The sequence below is a fragment of the Chanodichthys erythropterus genome, chromosome 21 (assembly GCF_024489055.1).
Source record: "Chanodichthys erythropterus isolate Z2021 chromosome 21, ASM2448905v1, whole genome shotgun sequence".
NCBI classification, from domain to species: Eukaryota; Metazoa; Chordata; class Actinopteri; order Cypriniformes; family Xenocyprididae; genus Chanodichthys; species Chanodichthys erythropterus.
Window position 1 is genome coordinate 10,615,640 of NC_090241.1, and position 25,209 is coordinate 10,640,848.

General features: G+C 35.7%; 1 protein-coding gene across 6 annotated transcripts in view; it reads right to left on the reverse strand.

Moving 5' to 3' along the window:
• ptprfa (protein tyrosine phosphatase receptor type Fa) overlaps positions 1-25,209 on the reverse strand; it is a 274,429-nt gene that overhangs the window by 107,804 nt on the left and 141,416 nt on the right. For 5 of the 6 annotated variants that reach the window (XM_067374744.1, XM_067374747.1, XM_067374746.1 and 2 more), the window contains exon 5: positions 2,238-2,426. In XM_067374744.1, the coding sequence (XP_067230845.1) occupies positions 2,238-2,426 (189 nt within the window). Of the gene's footprint in view, positions 1-2,237; positions 2,427-19,594; positions 19,641-25,209 lie in introns of those variants that run through there. The other variant, XM_067374748.1, reaches the window with a different exon arrangement.

Here is a 25,209-nt window from a genome sequence, read left to right on the forward strand (position 1 = left end):
GAACTGAGGTGAAATTAAATGTATATTATGACAAAAAGAAAGTGTTTTTTGACCTTGCATGCATGTAAACCTGTTGACTCCCAAAACAATATTAAGAACATTTAAAAAGGCATAATAGGGGCATTTTAAAGTCATAGAAATGCTAATGAATGGATTTTTTTCTTTTGCCATTGGAAACAAATGGGAATGCAAAAATTATATTTGTTGTAATTTTCGTTCACCACTATAGAAGTTTGACTTCTGCTTTTAAGAACCCTGGAAATGTGAAAAGGGTCCATAGTAAAAGTGAGGTTTAACTACACTAATATCTGAATGTGCTTTGGCTCACATGTGTAAGAGGCTTGACTCCTTACATATAGTCTACCTGTGAGTGTTTACATTGAGAGTAGCAGGATTACAATCCAAAGACACTCTCATCCTCTCTTTCCCATCTCTCTTTATCAGATTCTGCCTCCGTGCCTGCTTATCACCAAGTTTGCATTGTAAACAGATTGTTGATTGATGTCCAGGGAAGAATCACCTGCTTTGGAGGGGTTGGTGGTAATTACTCGTACACAATGACATGTTCCTGTGAGATTAAGGTTCCGTTTGAAGAGGCAGGTATTGAATCATGAGTGTTTTTCCTATTTGTTCATTGCCATTCTGTAAAGGTCACGAACTGAAAAATTGTTTCATTAGCATTCGTTAATGGAAAAAGGCCTTCACGCTAATGGCTAGAGAGCAAAGCTAATCTCAGGATCAAATAATGGACTGTATCCAAACAAATAAATTATGTGATTGTCTGGTAGCTGCGAGATGGATTGGCCGAGTGGGAATAATATGACAAATACGGAGCTGTTTGACGATTGACGCAGGAAATGATTGTTGACAGGGGCCGACGATTCTAATCAAAACAAATCACTGTGCTGTCATGTTAATAATGTTTGTGTGTCCTAACCGGAGGGTTATATGAATAATAACTGTGAGCCAGTCTGTCTTCCTGTTTGTTTCCGTTTACTTTAAGACATGTAATGAAACTGGAGGCTCATTTTATCTGAAATGTCACTTGTCATACAGATGCACTGCCTTAGCTGCCTTAGTGCAATAGTAGGATTCCAGAAGTAAAAATCCCATTCATTCCCTCCACAGAGGTTTAGTGAATGCAAACATTTCCTGACAGATCTACTATGAGCTCTGAGGTTCTGACGTAGAACCTGGAAGCGCTGGACGTAAAAAGCGTAGGAGAATGACACAGAATAGAAGATATTGATGAATAAAATCATTATATTTGTTGCCTTTGCACACAAAAAGTATTCTATGGTTGAACCAATGCAGTCACGTCGACTATTTTAATGATGTCTTTAGTGTCTTCTGGAAGTTGAAAGTGGTGGTTAAATTGCTGATTATTGAAGAGTCAGAGAGCTCTCGGATTTAATCAAAAATAGCTTAATTTGTGTTCCGAAGATGAATGAAGGTCTTAGGGGTCATCTTGAATGTTTTGCAATAAATGTCAACCATGAGGTATTTTATACTTTTATTCAATGACTTACACAAGCTTTCAAAAGTGTAGGGTCACGTATTGAAATAAGTCTCTTCAGCTCACCAAGGATTCATTTATTAGACAAAAAAATACAGTCAAAACAGCAATATTGTGAAATATTATTCATATTTAAAATAACTATTTTATATTTGAATATATCTTAAAATGTAATTTATTCCTGTGATCAAAGCTGAATTTTCAGCATCATTACTCCAGTCTTCAGTGTCACATGATCCTTCAGAAATCATTCTAATATGCTGATTTGCTGCTCAAGAAACATTAACAGACCCTAAACTTTTGAACAGTAGTGTACAGGCAATAATTTTCTATTGTCATTTCTGATTCAATTCCATAAATCCCTCATGAAATAAGTGCACAGTCTGTTTTAAAAGAATGTTCAATGTGATTCGTCTGGGAGCTGGTTTGGTTCAAGGCTTAGAACTCTTTATTGAAGAATTTTCTGAAATCCCTATGGAGAAAATGATTGGGAAATATGTTGTGGGGAAAAAACTGGTCACTCACTGTTATGGTCTTTTATCTTTGTTGTCGAGGTTAAAAAAGTGGAGGTTAGAAAAAATATGTTCAGCAGGGAACGCCAGCTCCAATGTATGCAATCATCATCTTTGTAAATAGTGAGTGTACTCATTATAGTTCATTCTTCAAGCTTTTTCAGCTTTTGTGTGCTTACAGGTTTTTTTTTTTTTTTTTTTTTTTTTACCTGAACGGAGTTGTTTGATTCGTCCATTGCTGCTGTTAATGTCGACAGGCAGGAAGTCTTTGAACCAGGAGATCTCTGGGTCGGGGTTCCCGCTGGCGGCACAAAGCATGGTGGCAGTGCGCGTTCGCTCCACCACCTTCAGCTGTGGACCCATGTCTATGGTTGGGAAGCCATGAGGGATCTGGTCCTCTGGAAAAAACACACACAAAACAACAAAAATAGAGGCATTAGCACACATGACAGAATTGCACGATAAGCTGTACTTTTTCGGTTGGAAAAGTGGCACGGCTCGTTTTTCTAAAGCACAACTCTTACGAATGTTTCAACTGCAGGACCACCCGCGGCGAGCGGTCTGTAGCAGCTGAAATGCGTGACTGTAAGACACAGAGGTGAAGTAGAGATCACGGTGTGAAATCCACCACTAATGTAAATACGAGCGGGCCGAGGCGTGACTAATCCGCCCATGGTGTTTCTGGTCATGGATATATGAGGGTGATAGGGGTGATTTCCCTCGGGCTACAGTGACACCTTACTGAACGTCTGGCTCTGCCTGACCCACAGCTGACTACAGGAAGTCTAATGTTGGCATTTCTAAATTAGGCACCCATTACTACTAAAATGCAATGTTAGAATTACATGTTATGTTCACATGCTTTTGCACTACTGTTTACAGCTGGTATTATTATGCATTTTAAATGCATTTCATCAAGCGGAGAGTCTATGATTACACACATCACTAAAAATGTTGTTAGTCATAGCAACTACGTTCTGTTAAAGGGTTCATCGCATAAAATGACTTCATGCAGCCCTAAATACAGCCCTATATATATATATATATATATATAGGGCTGCATTTATTTTATCATAAATACAGTAAAAACAGCAATATTGTGAAATATTATGATTTAAAATAAATAAATGTAAATTAAAAACTAAAATGTAATTAATTCCTGTGATCAAAGTCTTCAGTGTCACATGATCCTTCAGAAATCATTCTAATATGCTGATTTGCTGCTCAAGAAACAATTCTGATTATTATCAATGTTGAAAACATCTGTGCTGCTTCATATTTTAAACTGTGATACATTTTTTGGGATACATTAATGAATATAATTGCTGTCTAGGATGCATCAGAGCACATTAGCGTTTACACAACACAATACAATGTGACCACCTTTGAAAGTGGCTTGAGTGATCCGATCAAAATGTGGTTTCAATACACCATTTACACTCGCATTTAGTGCTTCCCACTTGTGATTTAAATTACTTGAGATGGATGTCACTACCAAATGTAAACAGGGTCTATGAGGCAGAGAGCCCGATTTCTCTGATATGTGGTTGTGAAAGTAGTGAAGGGAACAGCACAGAAGTTTAAATAATGTGCTATGAGTGTTTCTATGCATGTTTGAAATGGGAAAGGATGAGTGAATGAGCACAATCAGAGAGAAACCAAACAGCATCCTGCGGTCACCACACTCTTACTGCTAGCAGATAATGGAGGATAAAACTACTTTATGGAAATCAACATCGTTAAGAACAGCAGGCGCAGACAGGAAACAGGGGACTAAATGTTCTAACTGTTCTCTGTTCATATGCTAATTTTAAAAATTTAAAGCTTTACCAACACACAAGGGCTGCACAATTAATAGAGATATCATCAAAACTGTGATATGGTATAGTATGGTAATCAAAAACAGCAATTGGATGTGAACTTGATTTAACGCTCCACATAAAGTCAATCTTGGGAGCCACTCTGATTTTGATTCGCTTCATCATTGCATATAGCAATGTGAAATGAAGAGGATTTGGATTCTTTTTTGGAAGCATTTTTTTTAATCAGTATTTTTGTTTTGTTCTAAAATATATTTTTTTTAAAGAAAACATCTTGAATTAAGTCTTTTCTTCTTACCCTTAATTGGCAAACAGTTGCTAGTTTTTTAAATCTCATTGTATACATTAATTATAAAAAAAAAAACAACACGTCTTAACATCTAATGTTTTAAGAATGTTAAGATATGTAATGGAAAACAAGACAAAAAACTAATTAAGAAAATGTTTTATAGATTTTTTTTTGGGGGGGGGGGGGGGGGGGGTTCAAAACCCAATCATGATTTGAAAAAAAAAACAAACAAATAAAATAAATAAATATACTAAGAACTAAATAGATAAAAAATAAAATATTCAACATATCACATTCCATTTTGGAACTGAAACAGTTAAACACTGTTTATGGGTTTTCCTTTGCAAACACAATGACGAAACCGGACTCCTCAGTGGTTAAATTACGGTGTCACTGAAGCACTAAAGTTTAGTTTTCTCACAGTGAGGTTCTTTTTTGCTACACTACAGCTGGAGAGTTTCTCTGAGAGACAATAGGAGGAAAAGTTGGGAAAGCCTTCATAAAGAGCTTAGCATGAGCCCTGCAATGATACATGAGAGAATATGCATAAATTAGGTGAGGGAGACTGCCTGGAGAGCTCGCTGTGTGTGAGAACATGTGCCTGAGGAACACCTAGTCCTGCTGGAGGACCTGCCTTTGTCGCTGTGTTTGTTTTCTGTTGAGAAGGTGCATTGTAGGAAAGACTAGGTAAGGTCACTGTAGGGTCGCAATTATGCACCACGGCCTTTGTGAGACATGCAGCTTTGGTAATAGACCCCAGTGGGAATAAACCGACACCAGCTGCAGTGAGATACACCTTCAGGTTCTAAAAGAATCGTCCATTCCAGGTCACTGCCACGGGGGAAGGAGGGTTTGAGGCAGACACTATTGTGCACTATTGTATTATGTGTGGTGTAGTGGTTAAGAAAAAAATCACAAATGAGATCTCTTTAATATCTCAACTCTTTCTCCTTGCCAGCAATGCAATTAAATGTAGCAAATAAAGACTGAGGAAGTCTCCTACTTCTCAGATGTTGCTCCTAAAAAAAAAAAAAAAAAAAAAAAAAAAACTTAAAAAAAAAAACAACAACACCCCCGTAATCTCAAGTCTGTCATTACTCACTAACCCTCATCTTGTTCCAAACCCATAAGACCTTTGTTCATCTGCAGAACACAAATTACAATATTTTGATGAAATCCAAGAGGTATCTGACTCCTCCATAGACAGCAATTAAATGACCACTTTTAAAGCACAGAAAGGTACTAAATAAATAATTAAAATAGTCAATGTGACTGCAGTGGTTCAACCTTAATTCAACCTTAATAATTTGTGTGTGCAATAGCAAAAATAATGACTTTATTCAACAATTTCTTCACTTCTGTGTCATACTTCTATGCTGTTTACGTTCAGCACTTCCGTGTTTATCTCCGAATGCCGACTCAGTATTGGCCGACGCTGTTCACGTGAGCAGCACAACGCATGCGTGTGATGCTGACGCAGGAGCCGGCCAATACCCAGTCTCCGTTCTGACGTAGAACCTGGAAGCGCTGGACATATTCTTGTCGCTTCATAAAATTAAGGTTGAACCACTGTATTCACATGGACTATTTTAACAATGCCTTTAGTACGTCTCTGGCCTTGACAATGGTAATTAAATTGTCGTCTATGGAGGAGTCAAAGAGCTCTCATATTTCATCAAAAATATCTTATTTTGTATTCTGAAGACGAAGAAAAGGTCTTACGGGTGTGGAACGACATGAGGGTGAGTAATTACAGAAAGAATTTTCATTTTTGGGTGAACCCTTTAAGCAGTCTAATACTCTAATGATAGTTAGTTGACATGTAGTTGCAAAGTTACTTATAGTTATTTATTTTTATTTTTTTAAATAAAGTATTACCAATATAACTACTGAAAAAACAAAAATCAGAGATCTCAATATAAGCGCAAAATCTTTTCCTCAAATTCTCCCTCAAATGAGATTCCAGATTATTTCTGGAAAGAGTAGCTCTCATTCCAGAAATACGACAAAGATTTTAGGCAATGTCAAAAAACATTTTTCATTAAATATTAAGTTTTCTTTAGAATGTAACTCCATTAATGCTTTATTGCAAAGCATTATTGCTTTGAGTAGATTATTAACATTTATTTTGTTTCTAACTAAAATGAGAACAGAAAGTAATGTTTTGTTTGTTTAGGTTTTTTTGTGCAATTTTACATATTCTGAAGAAAATGTGAGAGGTGTTTGTCTATGAAAAACCCAATGCTACAATGCCAGGGCATTCTGGTTGATTGCCAGGGTTCTCGGTGTTGTTTAGTTTAGTGTTATGAGGTTGCTAGGGTGCTGTGAGTGGTTGCTTAAAGTCCCAATTCAAAACAGTCATGCACCCCCCTAGTCTCTGATATCCTGGTCCCCTAGTTAAGGCTCAGGTCCCTCCTTCAGAGTCAATCTTTCTTTCTTTTTTCTTTTCTTTTTTTTTTTTTTGCCTGCCTTAAAAGTAAATAAGTTTCAGGCCCTGCAGCAATGCAAATGTGTAGTCTGTGCCAACAACATCATCCAAAGTGCTCCTAAAACAAAATGCACTGAAGAACTAAAAAGAAGTTGCTTTTGAATTTGGGTTTTACACGTCAGTTTGAGTATATTGTGTTGCATGAACTTGTTAAACGTCACACTCTCTGGAGACTTTTCGTATCCAACCCGAAGACTTGTTTCAAGCCCTCTGTTGAACCTGATGGCTGAAGAAAACATGTCATACCTCCATTTGTGCACTTGAAAGAGAAAGAAAACAAATAATAAAGGAAAACCCTTGAAACTCAATCATCCTTATTAATTCTCCAATAATAGGGTGACGCGAATAGCCACACTGACAGCATGGCTGCGTTTTTGACCAGCTTACAGTGATGATGTCAGCATGCATTATACATGCAGATTTTCCCACAGTAATTTAACACCAAGGTATTTAATTAAAGCATGCAGGGAGCTTGAAACAAGGCTGGCTCACCTCTCACAAATTAGTCAGGGGGAAATATTACGCCATATTACATGACCCCAACACTGCCGCAATTATTCGGTGGAATTTGTGGATTACTCCCTCCACCCTGTAATCCCTGAATGCTGAAATCACAGCAGAACTGACAGCCTGTCAGTCAGAAAGAATTAGCCACGGAGATGACGCCGTCCTGACATGCCTCACCGTGTCTCTCTCAAACCGTCGCCGCAATTCTGGAAAATGTATTGCCATGGAAAACACATCAGGGGGATCGGGGGCGACCAGTCATCGCCCGCTGGAGGAAATAAAATAAAAAAGACAACATTCTCCCTGTCTGTTTCCATCCCTGTCTTACCTGATAAGTTCATAACCTCAGAAAGATTATTAAAAACACCCAGACTGAACATATTAAGCTCTGTAAAACAGACAATGAGCAGTGTGTCAGTACATATTGGTGTTGCCAAGTGCAAACACATGACTGCACTTCTTAAGAGCTAAACTGACAATTACGGATTCAACATTGTTTTTAGACAGACTGTAGAGTCTCAATCACATTTTAAAGTATTTAGGGATGGGTGGTGTGACCAAATAGTATCATCAATTATTAATAATTAATAACTTCTTTCTTTTTTTAAACAAATTAATGTTATGAAGCAACAAGAATACTTTTTGTGTGCCAAAAAATGACGTCTTTATTCAACAATATCTAATGATGGGTGATTAAAAAAAAAAAAACACTGCTTCATGAAGCTTCAAAGCTTTACGAATCTTTTGTTTCAAATCAGTGGTTCGGAGTGCCAAAGTCACATGATTTCAGTAAACAAGGCTTCTTTATGTCATAAGTGTTTTGAAATTTCAATGGTTCACCACTGGGGGGTGTGACTTTGGCAGTTTGATACATGCTCCGAACCACTGATTCAAAACTAAAGATTCGTAAAGCTTCGAAGCTTCATGAAGCAGTGTTTTGAAATCACCCATCACTAGATATTGTTGAATAAAGTCGTTATTTTGTTTTTTTGGTGCAAAAAAGTATTCTCGTCGCTTTATTAAGACATTAAGGTTGAACCACTGTTTCCGGGCACGCGCTTCGGATGTGTGCACACAAAACTTCTCACACAGCGAGTACCAAATTTAGTTATCTTTCGCATCTACTTGCACTTGAATATTTAAAATCACAAGGCTTAAACACATGTGCAAAGGATAAACTTTCATGAAGATGCAGAAATGGCCTGGTTGGGACAGTTCTGTCAATTGTCCCTAGCGGCATTCACGCTGATACTGGGCAGTCCTTCCTTATTGTCGAGCCCTGCTGTATTTTTTTACAGATTTCATTTTGTTTTAGCAAGTATTTAATTATTTAAATAATTATTACCCAGAGGAAAATGTTGGATTATTCAACTCACTGCCTTCACGCATTTAATTAATAAACCATCGGCGTGTTATATTGGCATTTTTCATGCTATAACCAATATGCTGATGGTTTTAAATTGATCAAAAATTGGCCAATATATCTGTGCATCTCTAATAAGAACTAAGTGGTTTAAAGGGTTAGTTCACCCAAAAATGAAAATCCTGTCATTTATTACTCACCCTCATGTTGTTCCACACCCGTAAGACCTTCGTTCATCTTCAGAACACAAATTAAGATATTTTTTATCAAATCCGATGGCTCAGTGAGGCCTGCATCGCCAGCAATAACACTACCTTTTTCAATGCCCAGAAAGCTACTAAAAACATATTTAAAACAATTCATGTGATTACGGTGGTTCAACTTTAATATTATAAAAGAATACTTTTTCAAAACACTGAAGCTTTACGAATCATTTGTTTCAGTTCAGTGGTTCAGAGCGCCAAAACCCATGATTTGAGTAAACAAGGCTTTGTTACATTATAAGTGTTTTGAAACTTCAATAGTTCACGTGACTTTGGCAGTTTGATACATGCTCCGAACCACTGATTTGAAACAAAAGATTTGTTAAGCTTCGAAGCTTCATGAAGCAGTGTTTTGGAATCGCCAATCACTAGATATTGTTGAATAAAGTTGTTATTTTGTTATTTTTTGTGCACAAAAAATATTCCGTCGCTTTATAATTTTAAAGTTGAACTACTGTAGTCACATGAACTGTTTTAAATACAGCTTTAGTACCTTTCTGGGCATTGAAAGTGTTAATTGTCTTGCTGGCAATGCAGGCCTCACTGAGCCACTGGATTTTATCAAAAATATCTTAATTTGTGTTCCAAATTTGAATTAAGGTCTTATGGGTGTGGAACAACATGAGGGTGAGTAATTAATTTAAAAAAATATTTTTGGCTGAACTAACCCTTTAATAATTCCTAACTTTTGAAATATAGTATGTAGCTAAATCTCTTACACATTTCTACTGCCACACACTTAGTACAGTCATACCACCTAGACATAGACTGTATAAAATGCAGACAGAAATCTGTCGTACTACCCTGCCTGCCTTTGCATTGCAGGTCAGGTGTGTGACTGAAGCATAATGAAGTGGCCAATTCAGTCAGACATGTCACGATGACCTGTCCGCCCAGCTCTGGTGTGTGTGTGGGGAGAAGACGCCTCCGCACTGGGGCTTTTTGTTCTCTGAGTGTTACTGTGACGAGGTGTTTGGCTCAGTATACCTGCTGGATTCTCAGACATTTCTAGAGGCGAATGAAAAAAAGAGTCACATTCACCTGAAACACAGACAGACAGAGGTAAAGGATTTGCTCAGGGGAAGACAGAAGGATCTTTATGGGTTACGAGTGTCGGTGAGAGTGTCTCATGCTGCTGGGCTTTGCTGAATTTAAAAGACATGAGACAATGTGACATTAGGCCCTGAGGATATTGTCTAATGTTACTAGGTTGTGAATTCCAGGACTAAATGCTGCATAGAATCAATATTTTTTTTACGGTAAAGACTGTAAAAATGCTACAGTAAATAATTGGTTACTGGCAAGTTCCCTTACTCTATACAGTGAAAAACTGTAATATATCTACTAGGAAATTTCATAAAATTTTACAGTAAAATATAACATTTTAAAGTTAAAATTTTGTTAAGTTATACAGTTTTGGAAGAGAAAAAGAACAAATCACATAATTTGCAGTTAAAAAAAAAGAAAAAAAGAATTCTCTCTGTGACAGCTCATATTTGATAGATTTTCACTGAAACAACATTTCTTCTTAGTTTTCCTTATCATTTATATACATTAAGGATTTATGTTACATCCTATGTATGTCATAATTTTTAGATTTACTATACTTTTTTTTGGCCTTATTTCAGTGACTTAAGTTTTTTGTTTTTTCAATAACCATGCATAAATGTTATTCCTTCAAAAACACAAACATGTACATACATGTTCCTCACATATTATTGTAGCCTAGTTTGTGCTGAATACAGTGTAATGACACTTTTTCCATTAATATGTTTATGAACAACTGAAAAAACACAAATGTCAGGGCATGTCAAAACTTCTCCAGGCCCCAAATCAGCCTCAGACTCCACAGGGTTAAATCAATGTTCATTGCATTATTTAGTGTTGTTACCATGATGGTATTTTGTATTTGTGTGTATGAAACTGTGTGAACCTTCTATATTATTAATATTTTGACTTTAGATTTTTTTTTTTTTTAAAAACTATTAGTTTTTTCTCTGGTGTGGGATAAAGTTAGAAGGTTTGTTCAAATCTATAATCTTAGTATAAGCAAATTCAACAATTTCTCAAACTGCTCAGATTTTCCCAGGTACCAAGTCTGCAATTAAATGTCAGATTTTCAATTTACAATATGGGCTCAGAGCTGCTATCCACATTCATTTTATAACTCTATATATTTGTATGACAACTACTGATTTGTATTCATTTTTAGGGATTTTATGAGAGATATCTGAGATGGTATTTAAATAAATCATAAATAAGAAGTCCATTAAGTCTCTTGAGCAATGAAAGATCAATCCCTGAACAATAAAATGCTCCTCTTGGTTTATTTGAACAAGCATATGTTTCAGAGTCTGAACTACAATAACAGTTCACCCACAGTGACTACGTTTACATGTGCACCAATAATGCGATTATCAGAGTAAGGTCTTGATCGGGTAACACTTTACAATAACAGTACATGAATAACCATGAACTAATACATAAATTAATAGTTACTTCAACATGAACTCATGATTAGTTAAGATATGAACTAATGAAGAGTGATCCTTAACTACGACAGGAGTCATAAGGATTCATGCATGAAAACAGCAACCTTAACTACGCATTAATACATGTTTGTTAATTAATGCATTAATTAACATTTAGGGGTAAACTAAATAAATCAGCCTCCATAAGAGTAAACAAGAAGTACTCTGAATTTGAATTAAACGTGATTTAATACTGTCATAATTTACACTGTAATATCATAATCTGCCATCTGCAGCTTTGTGACAAATAATTGCAATGGCACATGATTATTTAGCCATTAATTACATAGATCTGTCTAATCAAATGTGGAAAATAGACTAACTACCACTAATAAATTTAATTTGATCTAAACTGTTTTCTGATTTTTATGTTTCATTTACATTTAGTCATAGCTAAATAGTCATAGGCCTAGTTTATTCCTGGAACTAAAGTATGTAGGGTTTGTTTCTGACGGGACACTCATTAGTGGCGCACGCTAGGTGTTCTCTTGGCGCGTTTGTTGTGTTGCTGGCATTTTAAACTAATAAATGTTAACTGCTTTGGTAAGCCGAATTAATATTTAAAGACATATTTACATGTATGTTTTATTGGGGTTTTCAGGAGGTTATGTGCAGTTATTAACTGTATTTGTATTTTTATTGCGATTTTACATGTAAATGTGCCTTATGTGTGTCTTTACAGGTAAGTTTATGGCTTGCTTTCAAGTCCATGTATGTTTAATAATATAAATAAAAGTAAAATACAAATACTTTTTATTTTAGTTTTTTTGTACCGGGGTGTAAAGGAATAAGGATGAAACTCTATAGTGTTTATTCATATATTAGTTAATGATGTGTGATATGTGCATCATGTCATGACTTTACTTGAGGGGGCACAATCATAATTAATTCACTGTTAACAACTTACCAAATTCAGCTCATTATTATCATTAACTTACTATCAAATACACTTGTACTAACACAACTATATAAGTATTCAGCCCAGTTAAGTGATGTTGTGTGACTTTTCAAAAAGTCAGAGAATGGAGGTACAGTATGATCACGGCCTGCGTCTGGATGGAGAGTGAACTTCTGAATCTGATCCCAGCAAACGCTCCCTGACCTTAGTTCATGTTTCCTGTTTGGTTATTTTTTTGGGAACCGATTCCTAAGGAACTGATGTAAGTCACAGTAGTTTAGTTTGATAGGAAAGAATATCACAAATCATATATTGAGACCTTTTAAGATAAATAGTGTATTTAGTATTTTATATGTTTGATAAGGAGGATAAGTGAAAATAATGGCAAACTAATCATGTGCCTATCAGTGATGTTCATAATGAAGCTGCTGATGTCAGTAGTTTAAATTCTGACAATAATAAATTGTTTAAATTTATTTCAAAGTCCAAATATGTATTATTCCTTCTTATAGAGACTGTTTGATTTAGTTTACCCTAAATGTTAATTAATGCATTAATTATCAAACATGTATTAACGCATAGTTAAGGCTTCTGTTTTCATGCATGAATCCCTATGACTCCTGTCGTAGTTAAGGATCACTCTTCATTAGTTCATATCTTAACTAATTTTGAGTTCATGTTGAAGTAACTATTAATTCAGGTATTAGTTCATGGTTATTCATGTACTGTTATTGTAAAGTGTTACCCTTGATCGCAGTAAGATGTTTACATGACACGAGTAGAACTCTTCACTCCAATTTACATGCAATTTTTATTAAACTGATTATTCACTAATAAGTATGGTTACACCACACTCATGCATGCACATATAACACATGCATGTTACTGTTTCAATCTACTTACATCAAATTCAAAATACATTTTTATGGATGTACTAGATAATATATGGCGCTGTGATGAACATCGTAATGCCGGGTTTGCCTACGCTGGCGTTGCATTCTTTGCGCCATCTGGATGAAGATACGAAGCAGAGACTGCGCAGTGAGTTGTGTTGACTGAGTTTAGCATTTTGGAGAAAAGAAAACTTCAGAATAATGTCACACAGTTCATTAATGAAATTGTGTGAACAACATGCGCACTTTGGTCAGAGTAGTAATAATGCAATTAAGGTGTTTACATGCCTGTTTATTGTGATTAAAATCGGCGTACACCACCTAGTTTAATGCGATTATGTTTACTACGATTATGAGCTTAATCGCATTCGTTTGATCTACAGTAAGTATTGCGTTTACATGAGGTAAAGTTTAATCGCAGTATTGCCAAAATCCTATTATAATCACATTATGAGTGAGAATTCCTCACCCACAATGCTATTCAGCCACAGAGAGTCAGTTTCCTCTGACAATCACACATGTACACGTACTCTAGGTCTGGACTGACAGGTGGTCTTGCAGATCGTTTACAGCTTTGGAAGTTTTCACAGGTCGTGGCGGTGGGGCCAATGCTTCAGACATGCAACAATGGTGGTGCACATGACCCAGAATACACATGCTAATCCTGAAGTCCTGGTACTTGACTTATTCACATGCACCAAAATTAACAACCCCCAAGGACCAAATATGAGTAAAAATTGGTTACTGTTAGTTCATAAAACGCCATTAGGATTAAATATAAGAGTGATAGTTTGATCTTTATAACTGACTGTCATACTGTCATTTTGCAAGTGATGGAATTAGGGCTGTAACGATTCCTCGTTCCCCCTTAAATTTGAATCCTCTATTTTAAAAATTCTTCGATTTCAATTTGCCCGTGTCGAGTAACCGGTAAAATACTGGAAGTGGTGCTTTCCACGGACTAGAATCCATGAAACGTATTATTAGACCATTTACTAAGGCTGCACGATATTAAACCCATTTAAAAAATAATAATAAAGCATAATGCTATTGTGAATTTACAACGGCTGCGAATCAATTCAATAAATGTATGTGCTGCAGGTTTAATATATATAAGCTGTAATTATTTACATGTGTGTAGGTTATCTATGTGCGTATCAGAGCTGCTCTGTTCACATAAATGCAGTTCGACGTGAACTGATATCATTTACATCAGTGGCGTGTCTCAAACTCCATCTCTGCGTATGCTGTGAGTTTAGATTGCTTTTAACGTTCAGCTGGAAATGCAATGTGTGACATTTAATCAGATTTGTAAGGTAAGTCATCTTTAAACCTTAGCAAATGCAAGATAATACATTATACAGTATGTTTCTACATGGTGAAATGCGCTAACTGCTCATCATAATTTTAAAATAAAATTTTAAGCCCTCGTTTAAGTCCATATGTTCTTGTTCAATAGATTACAGTGGTTGTAGCATTTCTGACGTAAAGAAAAGGCCAAATATTAAAGATTAATTGCCCATTTGAAATTAATTTTCTAAGCCAATATTAAAGAAGGACAAGATCGCATTGTAAAGTGTAAAAACAATCGTCAGGTCACTGGCGTTCTCTGTAGGCATTTGTTATAATACATGAACATTAGTTGTACAATACAATACATTATGTATTTTGACAGTTTTGTTTAATAAAACCATATGATTACTTGCTTTTGATACTTTACTTAAATCAATTATTATTGTGTTATTGCTATTATATATTTATTTTAAGCCATATGTGTAAGTGAATATGTTTTGTTGTGTGAGCACCTTTATAATGATCACATTAGTAGTTGAGCTATATATCTGAGCCAGAGATGGATGCACTCAGTGCTGCCATTTATAACAACTATTCAGTGTTTTCAACCACATGATGTTTATTTTAGGTTTCAGATATTTAAATACTCATAAAGGACAGTATCATGCATATGCTTCATGCTTATGCTGAGTCTGAATCAGCATTATATATGTAGTTAATTTAATATGATGCCTCACAAGAGTGTAAATGAGCTTAGATACAGCTGTAAAAATTCAATATGACCATTCATACCGAAATTCAAAAATCTGATTTATTGTGCAATTACTGTAGAAACAACTATGGATTTGAGACACCAAAAGTTTTGCTGCCTGAAATAAAACATTTTAACAATTATCTCAGTGATAATTTGATCAATTTATCCATGCCTAAGTTTTTTTTCTCCAAAATTCATGTAGCAAAACAAATGTGTAATATTGCGTACATTAATCAACCAAAACAAAAGTATGAAGAAAACGATCAGTGTGTTGATTTTTTTGACAGATGGCTTTTAACTGGGAAAAAAATGGCACAACTAGCACATCTACGATGCTGTGAAGTTTTTGATGCAATAATATTGTCAAAAAAATTGAAAGAAGAAAAAATATTTAAGAACTTATTGCATAAAAAATACAATTTGATAATAAAAAAGTTCCCCTATTTTCCCCTACTGTCGTGCAAGCAAAACATTTCTCGTTTTTCACATGATGCACCAAAATAACTAAAACTGAAATAAAAATGATTAAAAACTATACATAAAATTTAAGAAAAAACTACAATAGTATCTCAATGATTCTAAAATAACATTGTAATGCACAACCTTTCATGACTTTATTTTTGTTATATAAACTTACAAAGCACATCTACACTTTATCGTAGTAAAGCTAAAAATGCGTTATGAGTCTTTAGATCACCATGCAAAGCTCTTATAGAGTTTAAACAACTAGACCCCGAACAGAAGCATTATTAAACGGTGGAGATTTCATTTCTTCAGGGAGGACGAACCTCCTGCCCCTTGTTAAATAATACTGTTATCGTCCCTAAGCAGTATTTCTCAGGTAGGACATGCACGCCTCATCAAGGCCCTGATCCCCACCGGACTGGACCCAGGCCCGGATCACATCCTCTAGCTACTGCTGTTTTAATTAACACTACATGAACTCCTCTCCACCTGGGAGGAAGAGACAGACCAAAACAAACAGAACACTCCTCTCTCCTCCCCTCGTTCGGATGACATTTCCTTGCGCAGCCTCTCATCTCCTCTTTAATCAAGGAGCAGTCATGATCCCCCTTGGGGAAATTGAATGCTTTTAATAAAATCTTCCTGCTGGAAGATAAAAACAGATTGCATGGGGATGAGTGGAGGAGAAGAGAGGAAACAGAGGTGATGGGGGTAAGTAGGGATTCAGGAGAAGGACAGATCTGGCATATATTAAATGGAGCAAGGTCTCACACCGGTCTGCACTGAATCTACAGCACCACAGACATATGGATTATTTCTCTTCTCCAAGTTGTGAGTTGTCATTTAAATCTAATGTGATTATATGCAAATATTCTGTGACCTACAAAGAGAATAAGGACAACATGTCTTCTGTGGATACATGCAAAAACAAACATACAGCATGATCAGTGATTCATGAGCGTTTGATTCTTGTGAGCCGGTTCTTCTGAAAGAACACGTCATATGACTCACTGTTAGAACGTCTACATCACACAGACTAAACTGAATTTATAAAAGCAAATTCAGAACAGCTAAACTATGAAAAAAAAAAAAAAAAAAAAAAAAAAATATATATATATATATATATATATATATATATATATATATATATATATATACAGAAATGTCTTTGTGCTTCAACTAGGATTATTATCCTATCCTATTTTTTAACCGAAAATAAAAAAAGAATAATTCATTAATAACTACGGTAACTAAATAACTAAAACTAAATAAACTAAAAACTAAAACTTAATAAAAAATAGACATTTAAAAAAAATTACAAAAAACAAAAAAACAAAACTTTAACTAAAATTAAAGTGAAAACAGAAAATATAAAAATTAAATCTAATTACAAAATTCACAAAAACTATAATAATATATCAATGATACAAAAATCCCCCCACTGGTTATTTGATTCATTTTAGTGAATCACTATGTTGAATGAATTGGATCAAAACAGTTGCTGTTTTTTGTTTTGTTTTGTTTTTTTCATATATATGAAAAAAATAAACACTTTGTCAGTGAATCATCATTACTGTGCATATGTGGAGATTCAAATAATTTGCCACTATTAAGGATTAGGGTGTACAAACCCCTCAGGAGGACTTGAAGGAAGCAGCATGTTCCAGATTCATCCAAGCAGAAGCTCAATGTCTGCTGTCTAACAGCACATCATAATGGAAACCAGCACAAGTGGCAGTGACAGTGATGTAGGCGTCTAGAGAGAGTGATGTCAGAGGGCGTGGCCTCATCCTACTTTCTTCGCCCCTGTAAATTGCTTCTGTCAATCCTGCCATCACCATTGGGCTGACCTTCTTTCCGTTTCATCAAGGATAATTAGCTAGCAGAATTTATTTGCATTGTTAATTCCTTCCCCTCAACTATCTGTCTCACACATAAACACACATGCACAGCAACACACACTCTCTCACACACAGTATCTCAGTAACTAATAAGCCTTTAATAGCTGCTGTTTGAAGCTGGCTCTTTGAAGCATCTTCCCAGGAGGTTTGCAGAAGTCAGCAGACTCCATCTGAGGCTGGAGGTTGGTGCTGTTTGTGACTGGAGTCATAGCACTGGAGGAACAGAGCAGTGTTTTTCTGTCCATATCTGCAATTTATATTACTTCATTGGGCACATTTTTTTTTAAGAATAGGATAAAAAATGTCTGAAGCTCTTTTCCTTTTTTAATGTGCTTCATTCAAATGAAATAATTTATACAATTACAAAAAAACAAAAAAACAAAACAAAACAAAAACAACAACAAAACATGTAATGATAGGTGTCTACAGCAGTTACTGTTCATGCTATGTTAAATAAAAGTTTATCTCACTTATTTAATTGTTCTCATGACAAAAAAGGCGGACTAAGGGATTCCCTTTTCAAAAAAAAAGTCTTGTCAACAAAATTTGTGTAAAGTGCAAAAGACAGTTATGTGTAAAAGGGTAGTTTCAGCAGTGTCCTGCAGTTTGACAAGCTATACTTTATCTAAAAACCCTTTTTGTATAATTATTATGTATGCCGTCTTTTATGATCTTATGTTAAAGGTGCAAGATTTCTGTTCGCTAGAGGTCGCTAAAAGACTATTCAAAACAAAGGCGTAGCTTGATGACAGCAAGTTTGAGCGCGGAATCTTGGGACAATGCAACGTGTTGAGCTATATAAATACAATTAGTTTTCTGTCTATAAGTGTAACCAAACAGTTGTTCCCTTGCCTATTAAAACATGCAATATTAAAAACCGAGGGTTTAACGCGGGTATGACGCAACTGACAGGCGACTCATCACGCGTCCCAGAGCCCTGGATAAAATTTCAGTTTTCTCACAATTTACAAATAGTTGGAAACATTTGGGATATTGTAAGTATTCAAGTGAACAAAATATATAACACTGGCCAAGTGGTTTTTGGATATTTTACTGCAAAAATCTTACATAATACACCTTTAACTAAGAGACAATATTTGTACAAAAATGCAATTGTACAAAAACAATGGGTCTGTTCCTCGCACAAATTAATTGTTTGGCCGTGGAACACTTGGAATATTTGTACTGTCTACCTGTAATATGAAGTGTGAAAGTTACATTCATTACTATAATAGTATATATATATATATAGAGAGAGAGAGAGAGAGAGAGAGAGAGAGAAAGAAAGAAAGAAAGAAAGAAAGAAAGAAAGAAAGAAAGAAAGAAAGAAAGAAAGAAAGAAAGAAAGAAAGAAAGAAAGAAAGAAAGAAAGAAAGAAAGAAAGAAAAATGCTCTCTGCACATAAGAAAATACTTTCACTTCAAACCCGCTAAATCCCAGCTTCAGACCATTCAGAAATACCGGTTCGTTGGCAGAAACTGCTAAACGGCACCTCCTATTGTCAGCAAAAGCCTCCAAGTCCCCTCTAAGCTACGAAAGAACCAATCAGAAGATGTGAATCCAATCATATGATTTCAAGATGAATGACGGTGTGCATATGAGCCGGCTTTCAATTGCTGAGCTGCAAGTTTTTATCATGTTTTGTCTATCATTACAGTGACAATGACAGAATTTCATGAATAGCAAGCAAACACAACAGTGCTTCTTTTGCTGATGTAAAACTGACAGAAAATGATGTTTTACTATGTCTTGTTGTCCAAAGAGTTGAACTTTGCATAAAAAAGCATGGACTTGATTGATATCAAGTAAATTGAGACCCTAAAGTTACCCTCTAAATTTGTCACTTTATTACATCAAAATAAAGCAAATAGTCATTTGCGCTCAAAATGCATGCTAAGAAAAGCAGTGTGCAGGAGAACAAAGTGAACATCTGAGCAAACAGCCAATCAGACATCAGGCACACTGACAGCTTTTGTTTCATCTGCTCTTCAAGAAATAATCAAATGTTTCTTCAAGCGCCTGTCTTTGCAACTAAGCAACAGCATTTCTTGTCAAATGTCAATTTGAGATGTCTTACAAAGTCAATGATGAGCAAAATTACCCTCATCTGCTGGAGGCGAGTTTCAATTCCATAGCCATGTTTTGCCCACACTGTAAAACAAATTTGTTGTTTCAATGTAAAAAAAGTTATTGTGCTGAAATTTTAAGTTTAGTCCACATGAAATGTGAAGTTTGAAGACAATTTGGATATTTGAGTTATCTCAAGTTAAATCCGGTAAAGTGAATCTAACACTAGATTTTAAGTTGTGATAGCAAATTGCTACAATTATTTTTTACAATGCATGTGACGTTATTGGTTTGATTTGGGAATGGGACGTTTGGCTGACCTGAAAGGAAAGCAGAGATGCCATCTCAAGAACTTTCTTTGTCTGGGGAAATTAAAAACAAGACACAACATTTCCTTGACACAAATTACGACATCGATAAACAAACTACAATAATAAATGAACAAATACTTTTCAATGTCAGGGAAAAGGGAAAAAAAACATCTGGTAAATAAGTTGTTATTATTGAAGTAAGAAATCCAGCAGCTTTAATTACTTCTTTATCAGGCTCCGGCATCCCTGCAGAGTTGTGTGCGTGTGTGTGTGTGTGTGTGTGTTTACATGGCCTGTTTGCTGTAAGATAAACTGCAGTTTCTCTTGGCTAATAGCTGCAGCATACAAATGTGTCTGAAACTCTAAACACATTGGATCTCCTGTGGCACGCCTTGAAACAGGACAAAATCACACACCCATTAAACAGGTTATATAACCGCACAAATACAGATCGGCCAATACTTAAAATACACCTTGAAAAAAATGCCACATCCATTAGAAAGGATAATCAAGAAAGAAATATAATCAAATTGCTCTTAAAGCAGCTTAACATCAGCTACGAAAGTAAACAAAGATTATTCTTCCTTCCCATTTTCATAAACTCTTGCAGAGCATTTAGCTGTAGAAAAATATTTTGCCAGGATGTTATTTTTTATGAAACAGGTTAATAACAGAGCGAGACGAAGCACGTCTGCAGGTATGCATCCTTGAACAGAGTGCAGAAGAGCAGAAAGAATCAAGCAATGAGAGAGACAGAGAGAGAGAGAGATAAAGAAAGCCTCAGGGCTGACGGCAACACACAGTCTAATGATGAGGTTTAGAGGTGACGTGCAGCGCTAACTACCCAGCATGCTTAGCTGCATGCTTCTCCTTTGCTCCTTATATAACACCTAATGTTACCCAGTACACTTGTTCTGCGAGTATCTCCACGCACCCGAGGCCATGGTTAACACTCTCTCTACATTGCAAATTAGCAGAGTACCCTACTAAGACATAAGTCGGTGAAGAATCCTGTGGAATTTCAAAGGAATCCTATAGAGTTACCTTCACTTTGTGCTCATGAACAGTGGGCAGTGCTGTAATGTATGTATGAAAGCCTTGATGTGTTTTTACAGTTGCTGCAGTAACAGTATCTCCCCTACAGTAACCAAGTAATCAAATACACTGAAGAGAGTGCATTTTTTTTTGTGTACAGTGCACAGTTTTGTGTGTGTGTGTGTGTGATTGCCAACAGATTTAAGGCCCAGTTCCCACAGTTTCCTCAAAACTGTTATCGACATTGATAATAATCAGGTATCAGTATATTAAAATGATTTCTGAAGGATCATGTGACACTGAAGACTGCCGTAATGATGCTGAAAATTCAGCTTTACATCACAGGAATAAATTATATTTTAAGGATATTCACAAACAAACAAAATTATTTTAAATGGTAATATAATTTCACAATATTACAGTTTTTCTGTTTTTGATTATTAAATGCAGTCTTGGTGAGCAGAAAAGACTTAGAAGACACTAAGCACTAGGCCTTTATGTTTCTAACAACTTTGTGGACTCTTCCTTGACAGTAAGTGAATAAGACAATAGGTCTTGTGGATGTGTTTCTGGTGTTGAACTGCACATGGATTCAGCTCAGGGTTTGGATTTCTCTGCTTTAATCTACTGAATAGTACAAGCGGACAGGTCAGAGGTCAGGACTCCACCATGGCACCTAACTGGCGCCTCTGAAACAGACATTCTTTTCTGGCATGCGGAAATTACACGCTACATGCACAATGGTTTAAATGCCATCTCATATTTCAGCCATTAACACATTTTTAAAGGCACATGGGTTTCTCGTACTAAGAAATTCTTAATATTCTCAGTGCAGAACTACAGAGTTATTTAAAGTCACATTTCTGTGTTGATTTGGGGGATTTACATGTGTAAAATAGAGGCAAAATATTTAATAAACAAACATGCACAAGGTGCAAATGACAGCCGCACCAATGAAGTGGAAAGCTTTGAAGCTTTCTAAGGAATTCTAAAGCTTAGCTTTTTATTTATTTATTTATTTATTGCAGGTTTTGACATTGAGAGGGTTTTCAGAAATCCAAAACATCCACACAAACTGTACAAGTTGAACCCTCACTTAGGTGTTCAGCAAGATGAATAAATAAATAATATGGACATGAACAAATATATATTGGGTAAAAAAGTGTGAAAAAAGCTTAGCTTTTGTTAAGATACAGCAGAGACAATGTCTTGGAAATGTGCAGTTGATCAGAATGCAGGTATTATTCACTGTGCTACTATAGTAATTCATTTAACATGTTAGACTTTTTGCTGTTTATATCTCACTGAAGGTAATGAGGTAGTTAGTTTACCAGTCAAGCGGCCAGGGCATTCCACATGGTCCATTTCTAGTATATTCCATCTCAGTTATACAGTTTAAAAATTGAACGAATACATGGCTAACTGCCTCCGTAACAAAGTGCTTCTCTGCCAGACCGATTCCACCCCAGCAGGGCAAATTACTGCTCCTGTTGTGGTTACTTGACACACTGCTGTGTTGCTAAGCTAGAAAAGAAATGAACCAATGCCCTCTCAGTCTTATACTCCTTTCATATCTCGGTTTCTTTGAACTTCCATTTCTACCTTTATTATTGGACTGAAACAAGGGTTCCAGAAGAGCAAAGGATGATAACGACAATATACCATCCAGCCATGCAGAATGACCTACAATAAAAGATACCAAAGACTAAGAGCAAGACACACAGGATTTGTAAATACCCATGAACCAGACTCCTTTTCACTTTCAGCATAAACATCAAAGACTATAGAATAACACAAGACGTGTCACTCGTATTGTTTTGAATGGGAGAAAGTACAACGTGCAATACGGCGGAATAAGTCCCGCCTTCTAAATAATAGCCAATCACCGACTTGTAAAGCCATCGCGTCACTGCAGTGGCCGTTAGAAGCACCGGTTTCTATAGAAACAGTCAGACGCGCGCCTCCGAAATGAGGCACAAGAGACACGCATTTAGGTCTGCGCATGCGCATTAGCTTGATCCAGCCTAAAAAATACCGTTTTTTTTTGTTATGATTTGAGCGTTTGGAAAAAAATGTATGAGATAGTTGTTGTCAGATTTCATTGGTGATTACAAATATGAAATATAATCGAAGGCTTGGCAAACAGCTTTGGAGAATTTGATGTTTCCCCAGTCAAAGAGATAGGAGTTGCACTTGCATGCCCGAGAGGCATTTCAAAGATGGCCGCCGAGTGAAATGACTCGTCTTTAAGGGACTTTGATAAACATTTACTACAGAGAAAATAATCAGAGCAGAACATGGAGCTGAGTTCAAAATAACATCTTATGGGTCAGGAATTTCACAAAACCTGTCGAGAACATGTCTGGTTCACATTTAATCCCAAAATCAAAAGACAGTATTGCAAATACTATATTGAAGTTGCAACATTAACATTAGTTAATTACTTTAGTTAACATGAATTAAGAATGAACAATTATTCTACAGCATTTATTCATCTAAATAAATATTAATCTCAACATTTACTAATACATTATTGACATCAAAAGTTTTGTTTGTTAACATTAGTTCTATTATGACTAAGATTTTTAGCATGGTCATGGAAATGAAAATGTTAATGTATTTGGTCTTGGTGGAATAGATCTGCTACACTGCTGCTATTGATTATTGCTGCTGCTGCTGCAGACGAAGTACAGGAATTTGCACTGCCAATACGTACGCTGATATGCTGCTGTGCGTATGTGAGACATACTGCTACTGTACATATAGCATATATATATAAATTACCCATTGCAGATCTATACAGGTGAAGCTGGGGAAGGTGGAGGGTTTCAGAGGAACTCTGAAAGTATGCTGAAACTGCTATAGTGAATGCTAACAAGCCATTTAAATGATGTGAACAGCAATCTCATTGGTTGCAGATGCAACATGAACCAATCAGCTTGTGCCAAGTAGTTAACACTGAGAATATAATCAGTTTACACTAAGAACCCATCAGCCTGCACCATCTAGAGTTTCATGACAGATCTAGGCATTAACAGTTTTTCTCAGTTGCTTTGGCACATTTCTTGAATCATCCTTAAAATTTGCAAAAAAAGTATGCTAATTTCTCTAAAAAATTGTACAAACAGCACCATATTGGATTACCTGCAAAAGCCTGTAACTTGCTCAAAATCCTTAGTTCATCTCTTAAAAGCAAGTATTTATGTCAATGAACATATCAGTGCCATCAAAATGAAAAGTCCTTGCGTCATTGTTCTCGAAGTCAGACAAAAAGCTCAGCCATGTTGTCAATATAACAGTGATGAATATTTCAGATGTAAACTATGGCTACAGTTTTTATGACAGTGATTGAAACTGCACAAGACTGCACTTTGTCTGTATGGCATATGTCAATTATATATAACAGTACAAATTGACACATTACTTTATATAGGGGAGATTGATTGCAAAACACTGGACAGGATTCACAGTTTTGTATTTACTGTTGGTCTGTCAACAAATTACTGCAAAATGTCCTTGTGATAAAAAAGACAAGACTATATACATACACTGAATATATGTATTCATGTGTATGGTATGTATAAAGTCCATTTAGCCTACTATACTGTAAGTGTAAAGCAAGTTGTTGACCATGTCCAGCTGTTGACCCTGTTTGTTTCCATGATGTTCTTCCATTATCAGAAATTGTAACTCTCGTGTTGTGCTCTGTCTATATATGCTTTATAATTGAAGATTCATGACATGCCTCTTTGAGCTGTAGTAGAGAATTGGTTGGGTCATTGGTTGATCTAATGCTTTACATTCCCCTGAATATATTAGTGAAATTCAGGATTTACCTGCAAAATTCATCAAGTCTGGACACATTTACAAAAGTCTAATAGAAATGTATAGATAATATACTTTACACATTGTGATAACTAGGTCAACCATTTTGCATTTAATGACTTGTGCGATGAACTAAAGACTAGATGTTTTGAGGGCTAAGACTATTCAACAGAGAACCACATAATACATTTTGAGCAACATGACATTAGCAATTGATAATGTAGGAAATAGCAGACAATTGCAAATAATCAATTGCCTGAATGTACTAAAGCATTTGCAATTTGTTTAAAAGAATGAGAAACTGCTTTTATGATGTGCACAAGTGACTAGATGATGTGGTGGTTAAACAAGTACTTTTGAGAATTTCAGTTCTGATCTGAGAAATGTGCCAAAGTGACAAAAAAACTATGAACTAACATAAACGATGAACAACTGTATTTTTATTAACTAACATTAACAAAGATTAATAAATACTGTA